This window comes from Cladosporium halotolerans, assembly GCF_011745625.1.
Source record: "Cladosporium halotolerans strain TM138-S3 chromosome Unknown Sca13, whole genome shotgun sequence".
Taxonomy (NCBI): Eukaryota; Fungi; Ascomycota; class Dothideomycetes; order Cladosporiales; family Cladosporiaceae; genus Cladosporium; species Cladosporium halotolerans.
Window position 1 is genome coordinate 309,855 of NW_027191464.1, and position 16,249 is coordinate 326,103.

At 59.9% G+C, this 16,249-nt stretch overlaps 6 protein-coding genes across 6 annotated transcripts; 1 reads left to right on the forward strand and 5 right to left on the reverse strand.

Moving 5' to 3' along the window:
• Positions 1-108: 108 nt before the first annotated feature.
• On the reverse strand, positions 109-1,986 carry WHR41_04582 (uncharacterized protein; the record flags this gene model as incomplete). The annotated part of the gene is made up of 1 exon (XM_069373188.1): positions 109-1,986. The coding sequence occupies exon 1, from the start codon at positions 1,168-1,170 to the stop codon at positions 109-111; it is 1,062 nt and encodes a 353-aa protein (XP_069229782.1). The 5' UTR covers positions 1,171-1,986.
• A 1,725-nt stretch (positions 1,987-3,711) lies between these two features.
• Positions 3,712-5,960, reverse strand: rhoA (GTP-binding protein rhoA). The gene is made up of 6 exons (XM_069373189.1): positions 5,950-5,960; positions 5,336-5,584; positions 5,256-5,283; positions 4,919-5,116; positions 4,699-4,833; positions 3,712-4,621 (listed from the first exon to the last, which is right to left on the reverse strand). Exons 2-6 carry the CDS (start codon positions 5,401-5,403, stop codon positions 4,469-4,471), a joined length of 582 nt encoding a protein of 193 aa, XP_069229781.1. The 5' UTR covers positions 5,404-5,584; positions 5,950-5,960; the 3' UTR covers positions 3,712-4,468.
• A 918-nt stretch (positions 5,961-6,878) lies between these two features.
• Positions 6,879-7,376, forward strand: WHR41_04584 (uncharacterized protein; the record flags this gene model as incomplete). The annotated part of the gene is made up of 1 exon (XM_069373190.1): positions 6,879-7,376. The coding sequence occupies one exon, from the start codon at positions 6,879-6,881 to the stop codon at positions 7,374-7,376; it is 498 nt and encodes a 165-aa protein (XP_069229780.1).
• Positions 7,377-7,761: 385 nt separating this feature from the next.
• On the reverse strand, positions 7,762-10,164 carry WHR41_04585 (uncharacterized protein; the record flags this gene model as incomplete). Its single annotated transcript, XM_069373191.1, has 3 exons — positions 9,749-10,164; positions 8,231-9,694; positions 7,762-8,106 (listed from the first exon to the last, which is right to left on the reverse strand). Exons 1-3 carry the CDS (start codon positions 9,890-9,892, stop codon positions 7,762-7,764), a joined length of 1,953 nt encoding a protein of 650 aa, XP_069229779.1. The 5' UTR covers positions 9,893-10,164.
• A 751-nt stretch (positions 10,165-10,915) lies between these two features.
• On the reverse strand, positions 10,916-14,120 carry WHR41_04586 (uncharacterized protein; the record flags this gene model as incomplete). The annotated part of the gene is made up of 2 exons (XM_069373192.1): positions 10,916-13,981; positions 14,043-14,120. The coding sequence occupies 2 exons, from the start codon at positions 14,118-14,120 to the stop codon at positions 10,916-10,918; spliced, it is 3,144 nt and encodes a 1,047-aa protein (XP_069229778.1).
• A 700-nt stretch (positions 14,121-14,820) lies between these two features.
• Positions 14,821-15,930, reverse strand: WHR41_04587 (uncharacterized protein). Its single transcript, XM_069373193.1, has 2 exons — positions 15,787-15,930; positions 14,821-15,687 (listed from the first exon to the last, which is right to left on the reverse strand). The coding sequence occupies exons 1-2, from the start codon at positions 15,833-15,835 to the stop codon at positions 14,921-14,923; spliced, it is 816 nt and encodes a 271-aa protein (XP_069229777.1). The 5' UTR covers positions 15,836-15,930; the 3' UTR covers positions 14,821-14,920.
• Positions 15,931-16,249: the final 319 nt, after the last annotated feature.

Sequence of the window (16,249 nt, forward strand, 5' to 3'; positions counted from 1 at the left end):
GAAAGCGCAATTTTCTTCCAATCCACCCGTTAATTCGGCGGCTTCTCTTGGCCGCTCGCGTAAACTCAAAGCTCCATGAAAGAGCTGACTGCTTTCCTTCCGGATTAATCATCCAAGGTACCCCATCGTCTCGCCCTCCCGAACAGGCGGCGACATGGGCCCACACTCCATGACCGAAACCTCCGACTCGCGCGCGTCCTGTTTCGTCGCGCGGCCGCCGTCCGCCAGCACAGCCGGGTCGAGCGAGCTGCCGGAGAGATCGACGCCGCTGTCGGGCTTGCTGACGTCGGACCTCAGGCTGGCGTTCGAGGGCGCGAGGCCGTCCGTGGAGCCGAGGATGCGGACGAACTTGTCGACGTCCAGCAGGCCGGAGTGCAGCAGGGACGTCAGGGAGGGCCGGCGCTCGAACTGCGCGTGCAGGCGGGCGTGCGAGAGCAGGTGCTCGGGCTGGAAGACGCGCGTGATGAAGTCGAGGTCGCCGGCGCGGGCTTTGGGGTTCGCGTAGGCTTCGTATTCTGCGACGATGGCTTCGATGGGCCAGCCTTGGACTTTGCGCATGCAGGCGATGACGCAGCCGGTGCGGTGGCGGCCTTGGTTGCAGTGGATGTAGAGCGGGTAGTTTGCAGCGTCGAGGACGACGAGGAGCGCGTCGCAGATGGAGGCGACGGTCGTTTTGACTTTGCCTTCTTTGTTGGGGGAGATGTCGATGCGGAGGCGGGCGACGTTTTTGGCGCGCACGAAGGCCGCGTAGCCGTCGCTGGGCTCCGTGTCGACGAAGCAGAGCAGGGTCTTGACTTCGAGCGCGTCCAGGAAGTCCATGTTACGGTCTTGCGGGAACGCCGAGCGGAAGACCTTGTGGTCTGTGACTGCGCCGAAGTTGGGCGGGGGGATGAAGGGTTGCAAGCGGATTGGGTAGTCGAGGGATGGCGAGTCGGGCCGCGTGGGCGGCGAAGGCGGTCTTGACTTGATGTTTCCGAGGTCCTTGAAACCGTCCGGTGTCGATTCTTCTGTCATCGGCGCAAGCAGCCCGTCTTCTGCGGACCCTGCAATCCCCGTCGTCGCGCCGTCCTCCGCGTCGGTCATGATCACATCGTCTTGCGATGGTGTATCAACGGCGATCTCGATATGTGAAGCATTCTGCATGCTCTTGAACTCTGCCGACGAAGCCATATCCGCCGCCTTTCCAGTCCCTTACTTTCGGGACGTTCAACAAAAAGTAGGGGAAAAGTCGCTGTCGCGTGATATCGCTCCGTTCCAGGAAATCGCAAGCCTCGGCGCTCGCGAGTCGTCGTCGTCGTCCTCCGCCCGTCGTTCGGTTTAAGAAAACCCCCCGGCGCAAGAACCACCGGTGAGTGCCCTCCTTACGTGGCCAGCAATTCCCACGTCGAGATCCACTCGAAGATTCGCGGTCCCAATCAGCGTCGCTACGCGAAGTCGCTGCGCACGTGAGCAGCTTCCTCACAGGCGGGGGAAAGTCGCGAGAAAGCCGTGCTCGCTCCGCGGTCGATCAGCCCTGCATTGCGACGCGGTGGGGTCCTTGTTGATGTGTTGGTATATATAAGAGCTTGCTAGCGGGATCGGTGCTCGTCTTCTTTTTTTTCGCGAGCGAAACAGTTGGATTCCGGGTGCGAGAGGCGGGAATCAAACGGCGGGCAGGCGCGCACAAGACGGCTCTTGCGGATTGAGGAGGGTGATCAAGTCCATCGTGTGAAGGTGGTGGGAGGCGAGCGAGGGTGATGGGTCGGTCGCGGGGATGTGGCAGAGCGTGTTGGTGATGGAGGGGGAGAGAGAGCGAGAGACGGCGACGGTATTTAGTGGGCGGCGGGCGGGTGGGCGATGGTGGTTTGAGTAAAGTGAATTCGGCGTGGGCGGGAGGGCGCGTTCGCAAGCTAAAAGCCCACCGAAAGGCTGAAGCCGACGCAGGCAGTGGTGAAGCAGGCAGAGGTCAGGCAAGCAGGCAAGGCTGGGCACGCGCGTGGGCAAACTGCCGACGCCACCGTCGGTCGCTGGGCCGGCGAAGTGTAGTGCAGCACTCACTGGCGGGCGGGCGGTTACGGTGGGATTACTGTGCGCAAGGCGACAGTGTGTAATGCTGCGGCGCTTGTCGCGATTGCGTTGCGTCAGTCGGTCACTGAATAATCACCCTAAGCAAAGGGTCCGCGGAAGGCATTTTGCTCGCGCGCTCTTTGTCCGCCGCCGCCCTAGCCCATCCGACCGCAGCGCCTCCCGTCTCTGCCGCGCAGAGCGACCAAGCGACTCGAGTGGGATTGCATGCCGCACACATCCGCATGCGCCCTGCCTCGCGCCCGCGCGATGGCGCTACTGCACCGCGCGGGCCTGGCGCTGCTGCAAAGCACACCTGACGAACCCGCCCAGGGACCAAGGCGAGGGGGTGCGCGCGCGCACGAGCGAGCAGAGCCTCCTGCAATTCGAGCGCAGATCCGCGCGCCGGCTACTGTGCTGCGTCTCCGCTTCGCCTCGGGCAATAGGGCATTGCTAGGTATGTAGAGTAGTGGGTGGATGCCGTTACTGTATCGATCGGAACGCGCTCCTTCTCGCCCATGCTGCTGTCGTGTCGTGTCGTGTCACGTCTCTGCCCGAACGTGGCGGAATGGCCGATCAGGTCAGGTCAGGTCAGGTCGGGTCAGCTTCGACGCAGCGTGATCCCTATTCCCAGGCAGGGAAGCGAGCCACGGCGTGGGGGTATGTCTCTCGCGTACCTCTCGTCTGAGCAAGGGCACTTCCGACACGCATGCATGTGCGCGGTGGATCCAGGCCTTTGGGGGGGTTCTCCGTGATTACAGCACGCCTGGTCATGTGCCTTCGCGTGTCGATAGTGCGAAGGATGTTATAATCTCGTTGGCGTGGTCAGCTGCTCGCTTGAGGTGTTGTGCATGTAGCAATTCATCAATGGAGGAGTGCCTGTGTGCGTGCCTTGCGGACGATACTTGTGTACCTTGTACAGGAGGGCAAGGGCGAGGGCGAAGTCACTCGCTAACGGAAAATGTTACATATTGCTGACTATAACCGCCTGCGATCCCACGTGCCGACGAACATGCATACATCAATTTATGAGTATTGTTGTTGTTGAGATCGGGACCAAGGAAAGGTACATTGCTGGCTACAACCACGTCACGTAAACCGAACACCAATGTAATAATTTTTAACAATAGAGACGATGAGATCGCAAGGTTGATCAAGTACATTGCTGACTATACATTCTCGCCCTCCCACGTGTTCAGAGACACCCATTCATCGCTTGGTTCATTGTCGGTAATGTCGGGCACGAAATATAAACCTCGCCGCGCGATGCTTCCAGTACATTACATTACAGTACAGCGGAGGCAAACCGGGCCGGAATCGCACAGGACATGTAGCGCAAAGAGGCATGACATGGTGAACTCCTGCGAGACCCGACGGATGAATCCTCGCGTGAGATCACAGTAGCGACGGGAGGTGAGGTGGTTGGGACTCAGCAGAAGGGAACGTATCGAAGCACAGCACAGCACAGCGCAGGCACCAGCAACCTCAGGACCTAGCCAGGGTCGACCAAAATACGAGACGAGGCTCGGCTCGACACATCTCTCTCTCTCACAGCGCAGACTGGCCCGACAAATCTGATCGAGACCGACCCATCAAGAAAGGCGAAAGCGCGCACCTCTCCCAACTTCACTTCGAAGATGTAAAAAGTAAAGAACTTCAAAGACCCTTAAAAAAAAAGTATCTGGAGTTATCTCTCCCTCCCTCCCTCCCTCCCTCTCACTCTCTCTCTCCCACGCACTCGCGCTCTCTAGTCAACTAGTAAAAAGCCAAAAAGAGAAAAGAAAAAAAAAGAAAAAGCAGTAGAAAAGTAGAAGGAAGAAACAACGCCTGGACTGGGGGGTGGAGAAGGGGGTGGGGAGAAGGGTGGCACTATGGCAAAATGCAGGAGGACCCAGAAAACAAGAAAGAAAGGAAGGAAGGAAGGAAGGGAAGGAAGCGGGACGAGAAAGCTGGGGAGATCCCGCGAGGATGACAACCGTTGAGTGGATGCTCTCACCGAGCCAACGTGGCTCATCGATTCTCCGCCAGATCCGCTCTTGTCTTGTCTCGTCTCTGCTTTCCATGCTTGAGCTCGCGCGATGGGCACGTATCGCGGTGACGCTTCCTTCTTGATCGGTTCGAACGTGCTTGTGGTTGCTGATTTTTTTGGGAGGTATTTTCTTTTCTTCTTCTAAAAGTCTCTCCTGCAATTTGGTTTTCATGACCACCATCATCCCGCCTTCCGACTACAGTCCGGAGATCGTCAAGATTAGTTTGCGTGGAGGGTTTGTCTCGCTGATGCCGGGTGGTGTGTGTTTGTGTGTCAAGGGTGCTTGTGCATGTCGAGAGGAGCCGATGGGTGATTTCGAGAAGAGAGCGCGGCTGCTGAGACGTCGTGTCGCTGGAACGGAAACTTGGTAGATGTCGATTATGGAGGTGGGTAAGTTTACAGAATCATGCACTTGGACTTCTTCTTGCCCTTCCGGGTAAGCAGAGCGGCGCGCGTGGCATGCTCGAACACCTCCCTGACGCCCTCGTTGGTCTTGGCGGAGCACTCGAGGTACTTGCCGGCGCCGATCTTCTTGCGCACATCCTCGGCCTGTGGTGGTGCTGTCAGCATGTGGCTCTCGTTCGTGTTTCGAGGCCGTGACGAAGCCGCCTCGATGGTGTCCATACCTGTTCGGGAGTGACGGGCTTCTGGGAGGTCTTGTGCAGCTCTTCAATCGTCTTCTGGTCGTATCTCAGATCCTTCTTGCAGCCGACGAGGATAATGGGCAGGCCCGAGCAGAAGTGCAGGACCTCGGAAATCCACTGTGATGAGGCGGGCGTATCAGTACATGTCCGCCAAGCAGGTGTGTTCCACAGCGTGCGGTGAGCACGTGAGAGGGCAGCATACCTTCTCCTGGACGTTGTCCAACGAATCCGGCGAGTCGACGGCGAAACAGATGAGGATGACATGTGAGTCGGGGTAGGAGAGGGGTCTGAGACGGTCGTAGTCTTCCTGACCGGCGGTATCCCAGAGCGCTAGTTCAACATGCTTGCCATCCACCTCGACATCGGCGACGTAGTTCTCGAAGACGGTGGGGACGTAGACCTGTGCGGGCGGAGGGTTAGTGCGGCTGCTCGGGTCGTGTAGAGATGCGTGCCGGCGGTGTTTGATGGTGTTGACGCGGGTGCGTCGGCGGTGGTTGATGCGCGATGGTGCGGATAGGGGATGGAGGGCGACGACGAACCTCAGGGAAGGTACCCTTGGAGAAGACACTGATGCCTTGTCAGCGGTGACGAGTGGAGGAGCGGTGCGATCGAGACTTACATGAGCAGACAGGTCTTGCCGCAGGCACCGTCACCGACAATGACCAACTTGCGACGGATCTCGGCCATCTGCGCTAGAGGTCAATGGGTCGTCGTGGAAGCGAGAGGATAGCGCCCGGGCGCAGTTGTGTGTGTTGGAGAGAAGGTGGTGAGGCGGCGGTGGTGGTGCAGGTGGTGGTGATGAGAGTGGGTGGTGGTGGGCGTGGCGGTTGGGGGAGCGGGAGGTGTTGTTTGGGCTGGTGCAGGAGAGGTGGGCGCGGGAAAGCGTGGGTGCGAGAGGTTGGCTGGCCGGGGCGCGGGCGCGCTGGCGACGACTTACGGCTGTGTGTTTGCTGCGCGGAGACGAGGCAACGCGGCGCTGGGCTGGCTGGGCGGGTAATGAGTGTCGCGGTGCTTGCGGTGTGGGCAGTGGGAGGGCGTTGCTGGTGGCGGGTGGGAGGGCGGCGACTTGGGGAGGAGAGAGGCAGGGCGGTGGTGGGAGGGCAGAGTGATGGCGGAGGTGGTGCAGGTGGTGCTTGGGTGGGCAGCAGCAGTTGCTCAGGGAGACTGGACTGGAGAGTGCGAGGCTGCGCGGCGGCGGCCTGGCACAGCGAGCGACCGGCACGGCGAGCGAACCAACGCGCTCGGACTGCACTGGCTTGCCCGTGAGCCTGAGAGCCTGAGCTTGCTCTGCCGCACTGCCACAACCGCTGCCACTGCTGCGCCCCGGCGAGAGTGCCTGTGTGCCTGTGAGCCTGGGTGCCCGGGTGCCTGTTCGCCTCATCACGCCCGTTCTGCCTGTGCAGCCTCAGGCCATTATCGACGAGACCTCATTTCGCCGTCTCTGCTCGTCCCGCTCTTCGTGTGCGCAACCAGCATGCACCACGGCTCACGATCTAGACCAACATGCCAACAGCCCACAATCTCACTCATCACCCACCCACGCGGCATCATCATGCCCCAGGTACACCACCATCCAGCACACCACCCTGCCCGCCAGCCCACCTGAAACGTTGCAGCAGCCTCCACGCGCAGGGCTGAAGATGAGCGCAGCCGGTCTACCCGCGCCAGTACCCACCTCCAAAGCCCTCCAAACCCACGCCCGTGTGGCTGTGGCCCAGTCAGCGTGGCTCTCGCGCCCAATATCGGCCTCGCTACCTCACACTACTGATTTCCGAGCTTGCACCGCGCGGCTTGAGAATCCACTCTGACAACCGCTGAGCCACGATCGCTGCCGTCCCGCCCCGGCTGTCGGACTCTTCCCCTGCCGCCGCTACGGCTGCTCTAAGTGGGACCGGCCGCTGTCAATGTGAGTGCGAGTGTTCGGAGCATCATCTGGTGCCATGCCTCGGTCTATTCTGGTCCATCTGCGTCGCGACACACGAGTTCGCGCATACCACTGAGCAAAGCACATGTTTTCGCGAGCGCTGCAGCGCAGCCAACGCCTCCGCTACATCCACTCCCCAGCGTCTAGACCCCCGATTCGTCCCAGACACCCTCTCACCTCGCTCCCTAAACCAACACAGCCAACCCTCACAACCAGACCCTCCCACACCACAACCCCAATGCCCACAGCAGCCGCCAAAGACCAAGTCCGCGTCGGCGTCGGCGCCTTCGTCCTCTCCCCTCCCTCCCCCTCCTCTCCGAACAACGCCAACCCAACCTTCCTCCTCGGCACCCGCCTCAACTCCCACGGCGCCGGCACCCTCGCGCTCCCCGGCGGCCACCTCGAGTTCGGCGAGACGCCCGAGTCCTGCGCCGCGCGCGAAGTGCTCGAAGAGACGGGGCTGGAAGTGAAGAACGTGCGCTTCCTGACGGCGACGAACAGCGTCTTGCAAAGCGAGGGGAAGCACTACGTCACGCTGTTTGTGGTGTGCGAGAGGGTGGATGGGGGGCAGCAGGCGAGGGTTATGGAGGTGGAGAAGTGTGCGGGGTGGGAGGAGTGGGGGTGGGAGGGGATGGTGAGGTTGGTTGGTGCGGAGGGCGGGGAGGGGAGGAGGCTGTTTCAGCCGTTGGTGGATTTACTTGTGCAGAGGCCGGGGGTGGTGCCTTCTTTGCGATAGTAGGAGGGAGAATCATCGGTGAGGATCGCGGGCTGAGGGGAGGGTGGAAGGTGTGATAATCAGTTGCTCTGCGTGTTCCAACGCAGCGGGCTATGAGTTGGCTATTCCAAAGCCAAAGCCGCACTCGTCTCGCGGAGGACAGGAGGACCCCTGGGCCTACTTGTCCAATTGCATTCTGAGCATGTTGCGCTGCTGCAGTTCGCAACCGTCGAGAAGGGCACCCTTGCTCGCTTCCTTGCGGCGCCGGGCAGTCGCCAGGCACGAATCGGGCTTCGATCAGACCTGTAAAGGGACACGCTCTCGAGAGCCAAACCCTACCACTACGGTCAAGAACACAGCACCCTCACCCTCACCCATATCCACTCCACCCAGCTTTCCTCCCTCCCTAAAACTTCCCCTGCACCCCCACGCCCTCCTCAACAACCCTCCCCTCCCCTCCTCCCACCTCCCCCGGCTCCCTCCCCCTGATCTCAACCGGCACAAACGGGTCCCAAAACCGCGGCAGCACGAACCCGACCGCCACGAACAGCATGACCAGGTGCGCGACGGCGAACCCCACGATCTGCAGCGGGTCGTGGCGCGCGGCGCTGAAGCTCGGGTACGCGAAGCTGAGGATGATGGCGAGGATGGGCACGGAGATGTAGCGGAGCAGCGGGCCCCAGATGGAGGGGATGCGCCAGTTGCTGCCGGTCGCGACGGTGGCGTTGAGGTCGGTGGAGAGCGCGTGGCCCTGTTTGGGAGGGAGGGAGTTAGCTTGAGGGGGTTTTCTTCTTCTTCTTCTTCTTCTTCTTCTTCTTCTTCGTTGGATCGTTTTTGTTTTGAAGGGAGGGAGGGAGGGAGGGAGGGAGGCTTACTTGGTAGAAGAGGAGGTAGTAGAGTTTTTGCAGCAGGGCGTTGCGGGCGAAGAAGTGGGGCGTGTAGGTGTGAGTGTAGCGCGGGGATTTCGCGAGGAGGGCGGCGGCCGCGAGGCCGACGAAGAAGATGCCGAAGGCTACGCCGGCGCCGGCGCCAGGGTGGACGGAGTGGCCGATTGCGACGCCGAGGATGAGCGAGAGCAGGTAGCAGGCGGTCCAGAGGGCGAAGGATGGCAGGCCGACGGCGGCGATCACGTCTTTGTACCGGTAGACCATCGTCGCGCCGAGGAACTCGCACATGACGGTCCAGACGAGGGAGAAGTTGTTGAGCCAGGTGTCGAAGCCGTCGAGGAGGTAGTAGCCGAACTCGGTGCAGAAGACGAGCGAGATGAGGAAGGAGACGACGACAGCGGCTGTCACGACTATGGAGCGGTTCCAGTGGCGGCCGAAGTTGCTGTCGCAGATCAGGGAGATGAAGGTGTCGAGGAGGGCGAAGGCGGAGCTGACGCCGAGGATCATGAGGGTGAGGAAGAAGATGGCGCTCCAGAATTGAGCTGCTGGCATCTGCGCGGTGCCTTCGGGGAGAGTCAGGAAGGCGATGTCGAAGCTGCCCAGGCGGTTGCCTGCTGCGGCGTCTGCGACGGGGTCGAAGACGTCGGTGCCCAGGTAGCCGATGACGCCAAAGACGGCGAGGCCGCAGAGGATCTCGATCAGCGAGTTGGAGCAGCAGATGATAAGGGCGTCTTGCACGGCGTTCTGGAACTTGTTGTTGTATGAGGCGTAGTTGGTGAAGTAGCCCATGCCCAGCCCAATGCTGAAGAAGATCTGTCCGCAAGCATCCTGCCAGATCTGGCCATCGGCGAGAACGTCGGAACGCCATGTTGCCCAGGCATAGCGGATGCCTCTCGTGGCGTTGGGGAGCGACACTCCGCGGCCAACGAGCACGAGGACCATGATGATGGGAAAGCCCATGGTGAAGTACACCACCCTGCCGGTCTGGCCGATGCCTCTCCAGATGCACAGCCATACGAGGAACCATGTGAAGGCACACCAACCGACGGTCTCGCCAACCATACCGGTGCTGGCGTAGCTCGTGTAGCTCTGGACGCTGCCTCCCGAAATCTCGCCCGCGGTGCGTTCTCCATTCCGGATAACGCTGTCCATGTAGAAGTCTTGACTGTTGCCTTCCCAAGGAAGTGGACTTTTGAAAGAGTGGCGGAAGTAAGCCATGACCCATGCGAGGATCGGAACATAATAGACGACGACCATGTAGCCGTTGTAGACCAAGCTGAACCCGACGCCTTTCAGCCTCTTGTGCATGTGGTCGTAAGCAATGGCCGGCCCGCCGCGAAAGGCCTGGCCAATGGATATCTCAAGAGTCAATCCGGGGATGCCGAGCATGAAGAACGCTATGAAATATGGAATGAACCATTGGAGGCCGAAGTTGTTGTAGACTTGCGAAGGCTATGTTGGGTCAGTCGACATCTAGACGGGCTGCACGACAATGGATCCGCATACGTATCGTAGAATGTTTCCCAGACCAACGCAGCCGCCCATGGCAGCCAGAATGAACGACGCGCGGGAAGGCCACTGATCGCGTCCATCGTCAGCCTTCTTCGCCTTCGAGCTGAAGAGCATTCGAAAGAAATTCTTGATCGCCATCTTGCATCGCGCCTCGGAGCAGTGGCAGCTGAACAGACGTCGCAGCAGCTCAAGCGATAGATGTAGACCGCAGGTCCAGAAGGATCGCGCCCGCCATGATCTTGGGCTCCTCGCTAACCCGACGCCGCGGTATACCCAGGACGGTCAGTGGCCTGTCTCGCGTGAGTGCCCAGAGAACTGGCATCTTGACCTGCCAGTATCGACCCTAGCCCAAGCGATAAGGATGTAACACCAAGCCGCATCACGTGGCTGTCGCTGTTGGAGAGCCAGTCAGACGTCGGCTGGGCGTGCTGGGCAAACTCCTGGGCAGTGAAGCAAGATGATAAAGTTGGATAATGGTGCTGCAGATGATAAGGTTAGCGCGGATCCACCCCCAGAAACTCTGTCCCCACAAGGCTGCTGGTGGCCGACTTCCGTTGATACGTATCGTTCACTGTCTCTTTGTGATGCACGAAGTGCTCAAGCGTTGATCGACCATACTAGTGAGCTCAGTATTCGAGGCTACCATAGAACAGTGATCGGTCTCCAACGAGCATAGCAATCCCTGAACACCTCCTGCCCACCCGACCCCTCTCTCATCCTGTGACCACCTGCCGTAACCACTCCTTAGCCTCGCCTCTCAATCACACCCATCAGCTCTTGGCCCTCGGCGGCCTGCTCAAAAGCGGCTGCACCGTATCCTGCTCGGCCTAAGCGGCCTTGCGTTCGGTTTATCTCACCTGGTACTCGTCGAAGGGCTTGCACGTGATACCACAGACAGCCCGAGTGACATCGCAGTCTCAACGCAAGCAACCTCTATCTGTAGCAGTGAGTTCAGAGACAAACGGAACGGTGGATTTTCCTGCTTCACGGTCATCATACAGACAATACAAGATGAAACAAAACGCGCCGCAAACAATGTGCATTCATTGCAAGGCCTGCCTTCCCCATCCATCCCACCCTTCCCAGCCCGAACAAGAGCAAATCTCACATCCCAAATGCGCCTATGTACTCCTATCCCCATCCCCATCCCAACCCTCCTCCTCAAGCCGCCGGCCCCGACTCCCCACTAGGCGTCGTGCTCGCCTCCTCCTTAGCATCTACAAACCCGCTCTCAGGACTACTCGCTCCGCCCTCCCTCGCCGCATCCGCCGGAACCTCCAGGGCCCCGTTGGCCTCCTCCGTCGCCGGCGCAGCCTCCTCGCCCTCCGCCGGCGCCGCCGCAGCAGCCGCAGCAGCAGCCTGCTCCCTCTCCATCCTCTCGCGCTCCCTCTGCGCCGCGCGCTCGTAATTCTCCTTCCGCGCCCTCTCCTCCTTCACCAGCCGCACGCGCTCGACCTCCTCGACGCCGCCGCTCTTCTTAAGCTTGCCCTCCTCGACGAACGTCCCGAGCTCCTTCTGGAACTCGCCGCCGCGCCGGCTCTCGAGCTCGCGCTGGCGCGCGCGCTCCGCGCGCTCGATGGCCTCCAGCCGCGACTCGTGGTTCGGCTGCAGCGCGCGCACCTCGCCGAGCACGCCGTCCTTGGCCTTCTGGGGGTCGGCGCCCTGGTCTTCGGCGAAGGGGCGGAGCGCGCGCGCGGGGCCCGGCGCGGGGGCGCCGTGCGGGTCGTCGGAGCGCGGGTTCGCGAGGTTCTGCTGCTTCGTGGCTTCCTCGACGAGGGCGAAGGTGGCGGCGGCTTTGTCGAGGTCGTCCTCGAGGTCGGCGGCGAGCTCCTCCTGCATCGTGAGGAGGTCGCGGTCGTCGCAGACGACCTGCAGCTCGCGCTCCCAGATCTTGGTCCAGACGGGCTTCTCGCGCTTGAGGAACTCCTTGAGCTTTTTGAGGTCGGCCGTCGCGGTGCTGATGTCTTTGCTGACGGTCTCGAGCTGGCGGGGGAGGGGCCGCACGCCGCGGGCGACGACGTCCTTGCGCAGGTCCTCGACCGTGTCCTGCAGGTCGTCGACACGGTTGACGATTTTCTCGCTGTCGTCGGAGAGGGTCTTCTTGCCGCCGTTGACGTAGGCGCGGCCGGAGTCCGGGTCCATGTCTGGCAATGCGGCTTTGGCGGCTGCGGGACCGATGGAGGCGGCCTTGGAGCGGATGGTGGCCATGTTGGCTTTGATGTCGTCGACGAAGGAGGTGTAGGTTTGGCGGACGACGGCGAGGTCGCGACGGAGAGATTGCACTTCGGAGAGTTGGCCGGTCTTGTCTTTGATGGACACGGCGCGGGAGGGGGCCGACGAAGGGGCGCTGGAGGAGGGTGCGCTGGGTACGACTGGAGCTGGAGGGGGAGCTGCTGCTATGCTGGCTATCTCCTTCGCGGAGGCTTCTTGTCGGTCCGAAACCCGTTGGATAGCAGCTTGCTGATCTTCCACGCTCGTTCGCATACCCTCAATGATCCGGCGCAAGTCTCCAATTCCGTCGTCGATGTGTCTCTTGACTTCGTCAAGCTGCTCCACATTGAGGACGAGGACGCTTCGTTCTTTGATATCAGAGAGATCCTCGACCTCGTGTCGGACGCCAGAAACCGGGTCCTGGACGTAGATCTCAGGTAAGTCCACACCGTTGTTGTGAGTGTTCCACGCGAATTTTTCGATAAATGCCAACTGTAGCCTGGGAATAGTGAGGTCCCCACCGTCCGGCAGAACGAACTTCTTGATCTTGCTCTTGTATTGCAGGAAAAGCGTGAGTTCTTTGCCTGGCTGAGGCGAGCTCTCCGGTATGTATTGAGACTGAGGAGGCGTCCGTTGGGGAGCATGGCTCAGTCGAGAAGATGTGCGTCTTGACAGAGTGTTTTTTCGTGATTCTGCAACGGGCGTAGCAGGCGCCGCCGGAAGCTCCTGCGGGGTGTCGTCCGGAGGAGCGTATTGGTCGTCCACCGGGCCATTGACGGTCGCTCCAATACCTTCGCGAGACTCTTGTGCTTGTTCCGGGAACGGGAAAGACTGCGCGAGCTTGTCTTGTGGCGTCTTGACAATCGGGCTGGCAGGGTCGTCTTTCGCGGCAAATGGTGGTTGCGGCGGGTCATTCTCGGAAGCCTCAGATATCCGCCGGACTTCATGCTGTAGGCGTGACGGCGAGGGTTCGTGGCCTTCGCGCTCCGTTCGTGATTTCGTCCGGTTGTGTTGCAGCACGCTGCGTCGAGACCTGACCGCGTTCATCGATTCCCGCACATCGCGTCCTCTATTCGGTATCGGTGAATGTTGCGCTGGAGGAATCGTCCCAATCCCGTTCACTGATGTACCCAGATGCTTCTGAATCTGGTAAGCCGAAAAACGCCTCGAGGCTCTCCTCTCTAGCTCGCCGCCTCTTTGTAGTGCTTGCAAAGCATCATTCTGTTTTGGTGGGGGCGGAGGCGGCTCTGGAGATGATTGCTCACGTTGCTCATAGCCTTGGTTTGTAGGCATTGTGTCGTTCTCGGGGTACGGCGCAATGACAGGGATGTTTTGCATTGTGTTGCTCGAGAGCGTGGAATCCGAGTTGTCTCTGCTGGCAGGTTGTTGCTGCGGCGGCTGCTGTTGCTGTTGATGCATACTGTTCTGAGGGCTGAGGTTTTGTCGTCGCGGAGATGTACGTCCAGGAACGCTTGTAGTCCTCGGTGGCAGATCCGGCCCTCCAAGCTCGCCGCTACCTTGCCTCTGCGCAAATGATCTGTGGCTCGATGCTCGTGAGGGAACATCTTCCAGTTGCTGCGTCAAATTCGACTCCAAACTCGCATTACTGGCGGTCGACGATTGTCGCGGCGGGCGAGCCTCAGCACCTTCCTTCCCATTCCGCTGCCTCAGCCGCTGCTGTTTCTTCTTAAGACCATGCAGCAGATTGATGATGATATCCCTAATACGCGGAAGGTACTTGTCCAGGCTCGCCTGATTCGCCTCTTGACTCAAAGTGTCCTCCAGAATGGCCCTGAGGAGGTCCGGGACGGGGCCAAGGTCCGAAGTGTCCACGCCGATGGCGTTGAAAGCTCGACACGCTATGTTGAACTCGTAGCCTAGGCGCACGTACACGTCCGAGACCTCGCTCTCGGCCGCGCTGCCGCGCGACCACATGGTCAGGGTTTCGAGTAGCTGCTTGGTCGCGACCAGGAGGTGTGTGACGGACTTCTCGATCGTCGAGAGCTGCTGTTGGGGCTGCGGCGCATTAGCTGGGCCTATCTTGTGTCGTGACTTGGGCCGTCCCGTGTATACATACATTTTGTCTCCGGCTACTCCCTGAGGAGCGGCCGGCAGAGCTCCCGCTCGCCCTCTGCGAGTCCTCCGCCGAAGCCATGCTGTGTAATGTGGTCGTCTCGTGTATTAGGTATCGCGAGGGATGAGTTCAAGTCGAGAAGGAGAGCGGCGTGTCGTGCGATGATCGGGCGAACCGACGTGTATGCGGAAAAGCGAAGGCGGTGGGGAATACAGGAGACGACGGTCGCGGCGGTGGTGGTGTGGTGCCGGGACTACTGCACCCAGGTGGTGCGCGTGAGCTGGGCGAGCAAGCAAGCCAGCCAGCCAGCTCGGGAGGGTGTGCGTCTTCAGACGAGATGCCCCACGGGCAGGAACAGGCGGACCAGCGCGCGAGACGGCGGTGAGATTAGGGGCGCGTAGGTGTTAGGGCGGCGGGCGATGGAGTCGGAGGCGCGCAGAGCGCATGCAATTTGACTGACACGTCTGCAGATTGGCAGGCGGCGTGGGATGTGGTGTGATGGTGCCTTTTGGCTGCTGCAGCCCTGCGAGGCAAGTTGACGTGTGGAGAGACGTGAGCCGCGTACGGTTTGGGCGAGCTTCCAGCCCCAGAGACGTTGGCAGCACGGCCTTTACACCGCTCCGCTCTCGCGACAGATCATCGCGGGTGAGATCAGCCTACTTGGTTTTTATACGAGGGTACGGTGTAAGATCCTCACGTGCTCAAAATGGCTGCGTGTCTGGGACTTTGGCGTTCGATCTTCGATCTGTGAAAGTCTATACATGAATACGTGCGTGACAATGCTGACCGCTTTGGGGTGACAGGTGGGTGGCACTGCTCTGAACCTAATACTTCTAAATACTCGTCGTTCACATTATGGCTTTCTCAATAGAAAACCTTGTCTAGATCCTCCCTATTTCGTTTCCACAACGCTCCCATACATCAAGACCAGTCATAACACTAGTGACGAGCGTAACCCATCCCACAGTCCCCATAGACACTGGAATCCAACCCACAACGCTGCCAGGTAAAGCAAGGTCAAGCAAAGAAGCCACCAGTTTCCTCTTCAGCCGCCACCTTTGCCCTGCAATCTTAGAATCTTGAGCTTCCTTTTCGGCAGCTCTCCTCTTCTCGCCTTCCTTTCCCTCCTTCTCAAACTTCGTTTTGCTAGGCGCTGCTAAGGCCTGCATTTGATGAAGCCGCACCAAGCACGCCAGTGCCCCAGCCGCCAGCGCAAAGAACCAACAGCGCTGCGACTCGATCTTGAGCGCTCGCTCCAGCTCGGGACCCAAGATGGCCAATTCGGGGATCCCAAGCGCGTCCACGAGTCCCAAGGTTTCTAAGAAAAGGTAAAGCCCATTGAAAGTCCCCGCGAGCCCGTCCAATGTTTTCAGCAGAAACTGTGACGAGTCTGCCTGCTTGCTGCCCGCTGGTGCGGACATTGATAAGAAGACATTATATGAGTCTGTGAAGGCGTCGAAGAAGCGGAAGGTGCGCAGGAAGCGGCGCACGAGGCCTAGGAGGCTGTTTAGTTCGGCGAGAGGGCGTTTGAGCTCGCGGCCGGTGAGTAAGTTGGTCAATTGAGGGGTCGAGTCGGGTGGACTGATAGCTATCGCCAGCACGATTTGGACTGCGGCTTGGACGAGGCGGAATAGGCGCTCGAGGCCATCTTCGGAGGGGCGTGGTTAGCGTGTGGCGGAGAGAGCAGGGAAGATCCAATGAGATGGTAGATGATGTTATTCTGATTGAAGATTGACTGGCTACTTACAGGCATCCGTACTGAAGAGACGAAATTGATCGAAAGTCGATCCGGGCATGATTGTCTAGAGGCGTTATTCTTGATGGGCCCACGTGATTGTTCGGTCGAATTCTGAAATCCCAGCGACCAGTCAAGATAGAGTGTCAACGATGTTGGGGAAGGTAGCAGTGACTTGTAATATTGACATTGAGTGGTGAGCACAGTGCGAAAGACCGCCAAGGCTTCAATCAATCCAGCGGTGTCAGAACGGACAAACCTGTCAACAATGTACACATCTGGTAGCACGAAGATATCACACGACAGGTGTTGCGAGTCGGCGAATTGGCTTTACCTACGCATGCGAACGCTCGAAAAGGCGGAGACAGACCCACTTGGCGAGTCAGGCCTTGGATGATAGCGTGCGGATGCAGCATCACTTTTAGGCAGTGGTGGCAGTGGTATGTATGTCTCGAGCTAATCGCTGCACATCTGC

Excerpts from the sequence above, each read along its gene's own strand:
- rhoA (XM_069373189.1), bottom strand. The coding sequence starts at position 5,403 with ATGGCCGAGATCCGTCGCAAGTTGGTCATTGTCGGTGACGGTGCCTGC. Across the intron at positions 4,834-4,918 it reads TGGACAACGTCCAGGAGAAG|TGGATTTCCGAGGTCCTGCA; the intron begins GTATGCTGCCCT and ends GCCTCATCACAG. Across the intron at positions 4,622-4,698 it reads AGCCCGTCACTCCCGAACAG|GCCGAGGATGTGCGCAAGAA; the intron begins GTATGGACACCA and ends GCACCACCACAG.
- WHR41_04587 (XM_069373193.1), bottom strand. The coding sequence starts at position 15,835 with ATGCCCGGATCGACTTTCGATCAATTTCGTCTCTTCAGTACGGATGCC. Across the intron at positions 15,688-15,786 it reads TCTCTTCAGTACGGATGCCT|ATGGCCTCGAGCGCCTATTC; the intron begins GTAAGTAGCCAG and ends GCCCCTCCGAAG.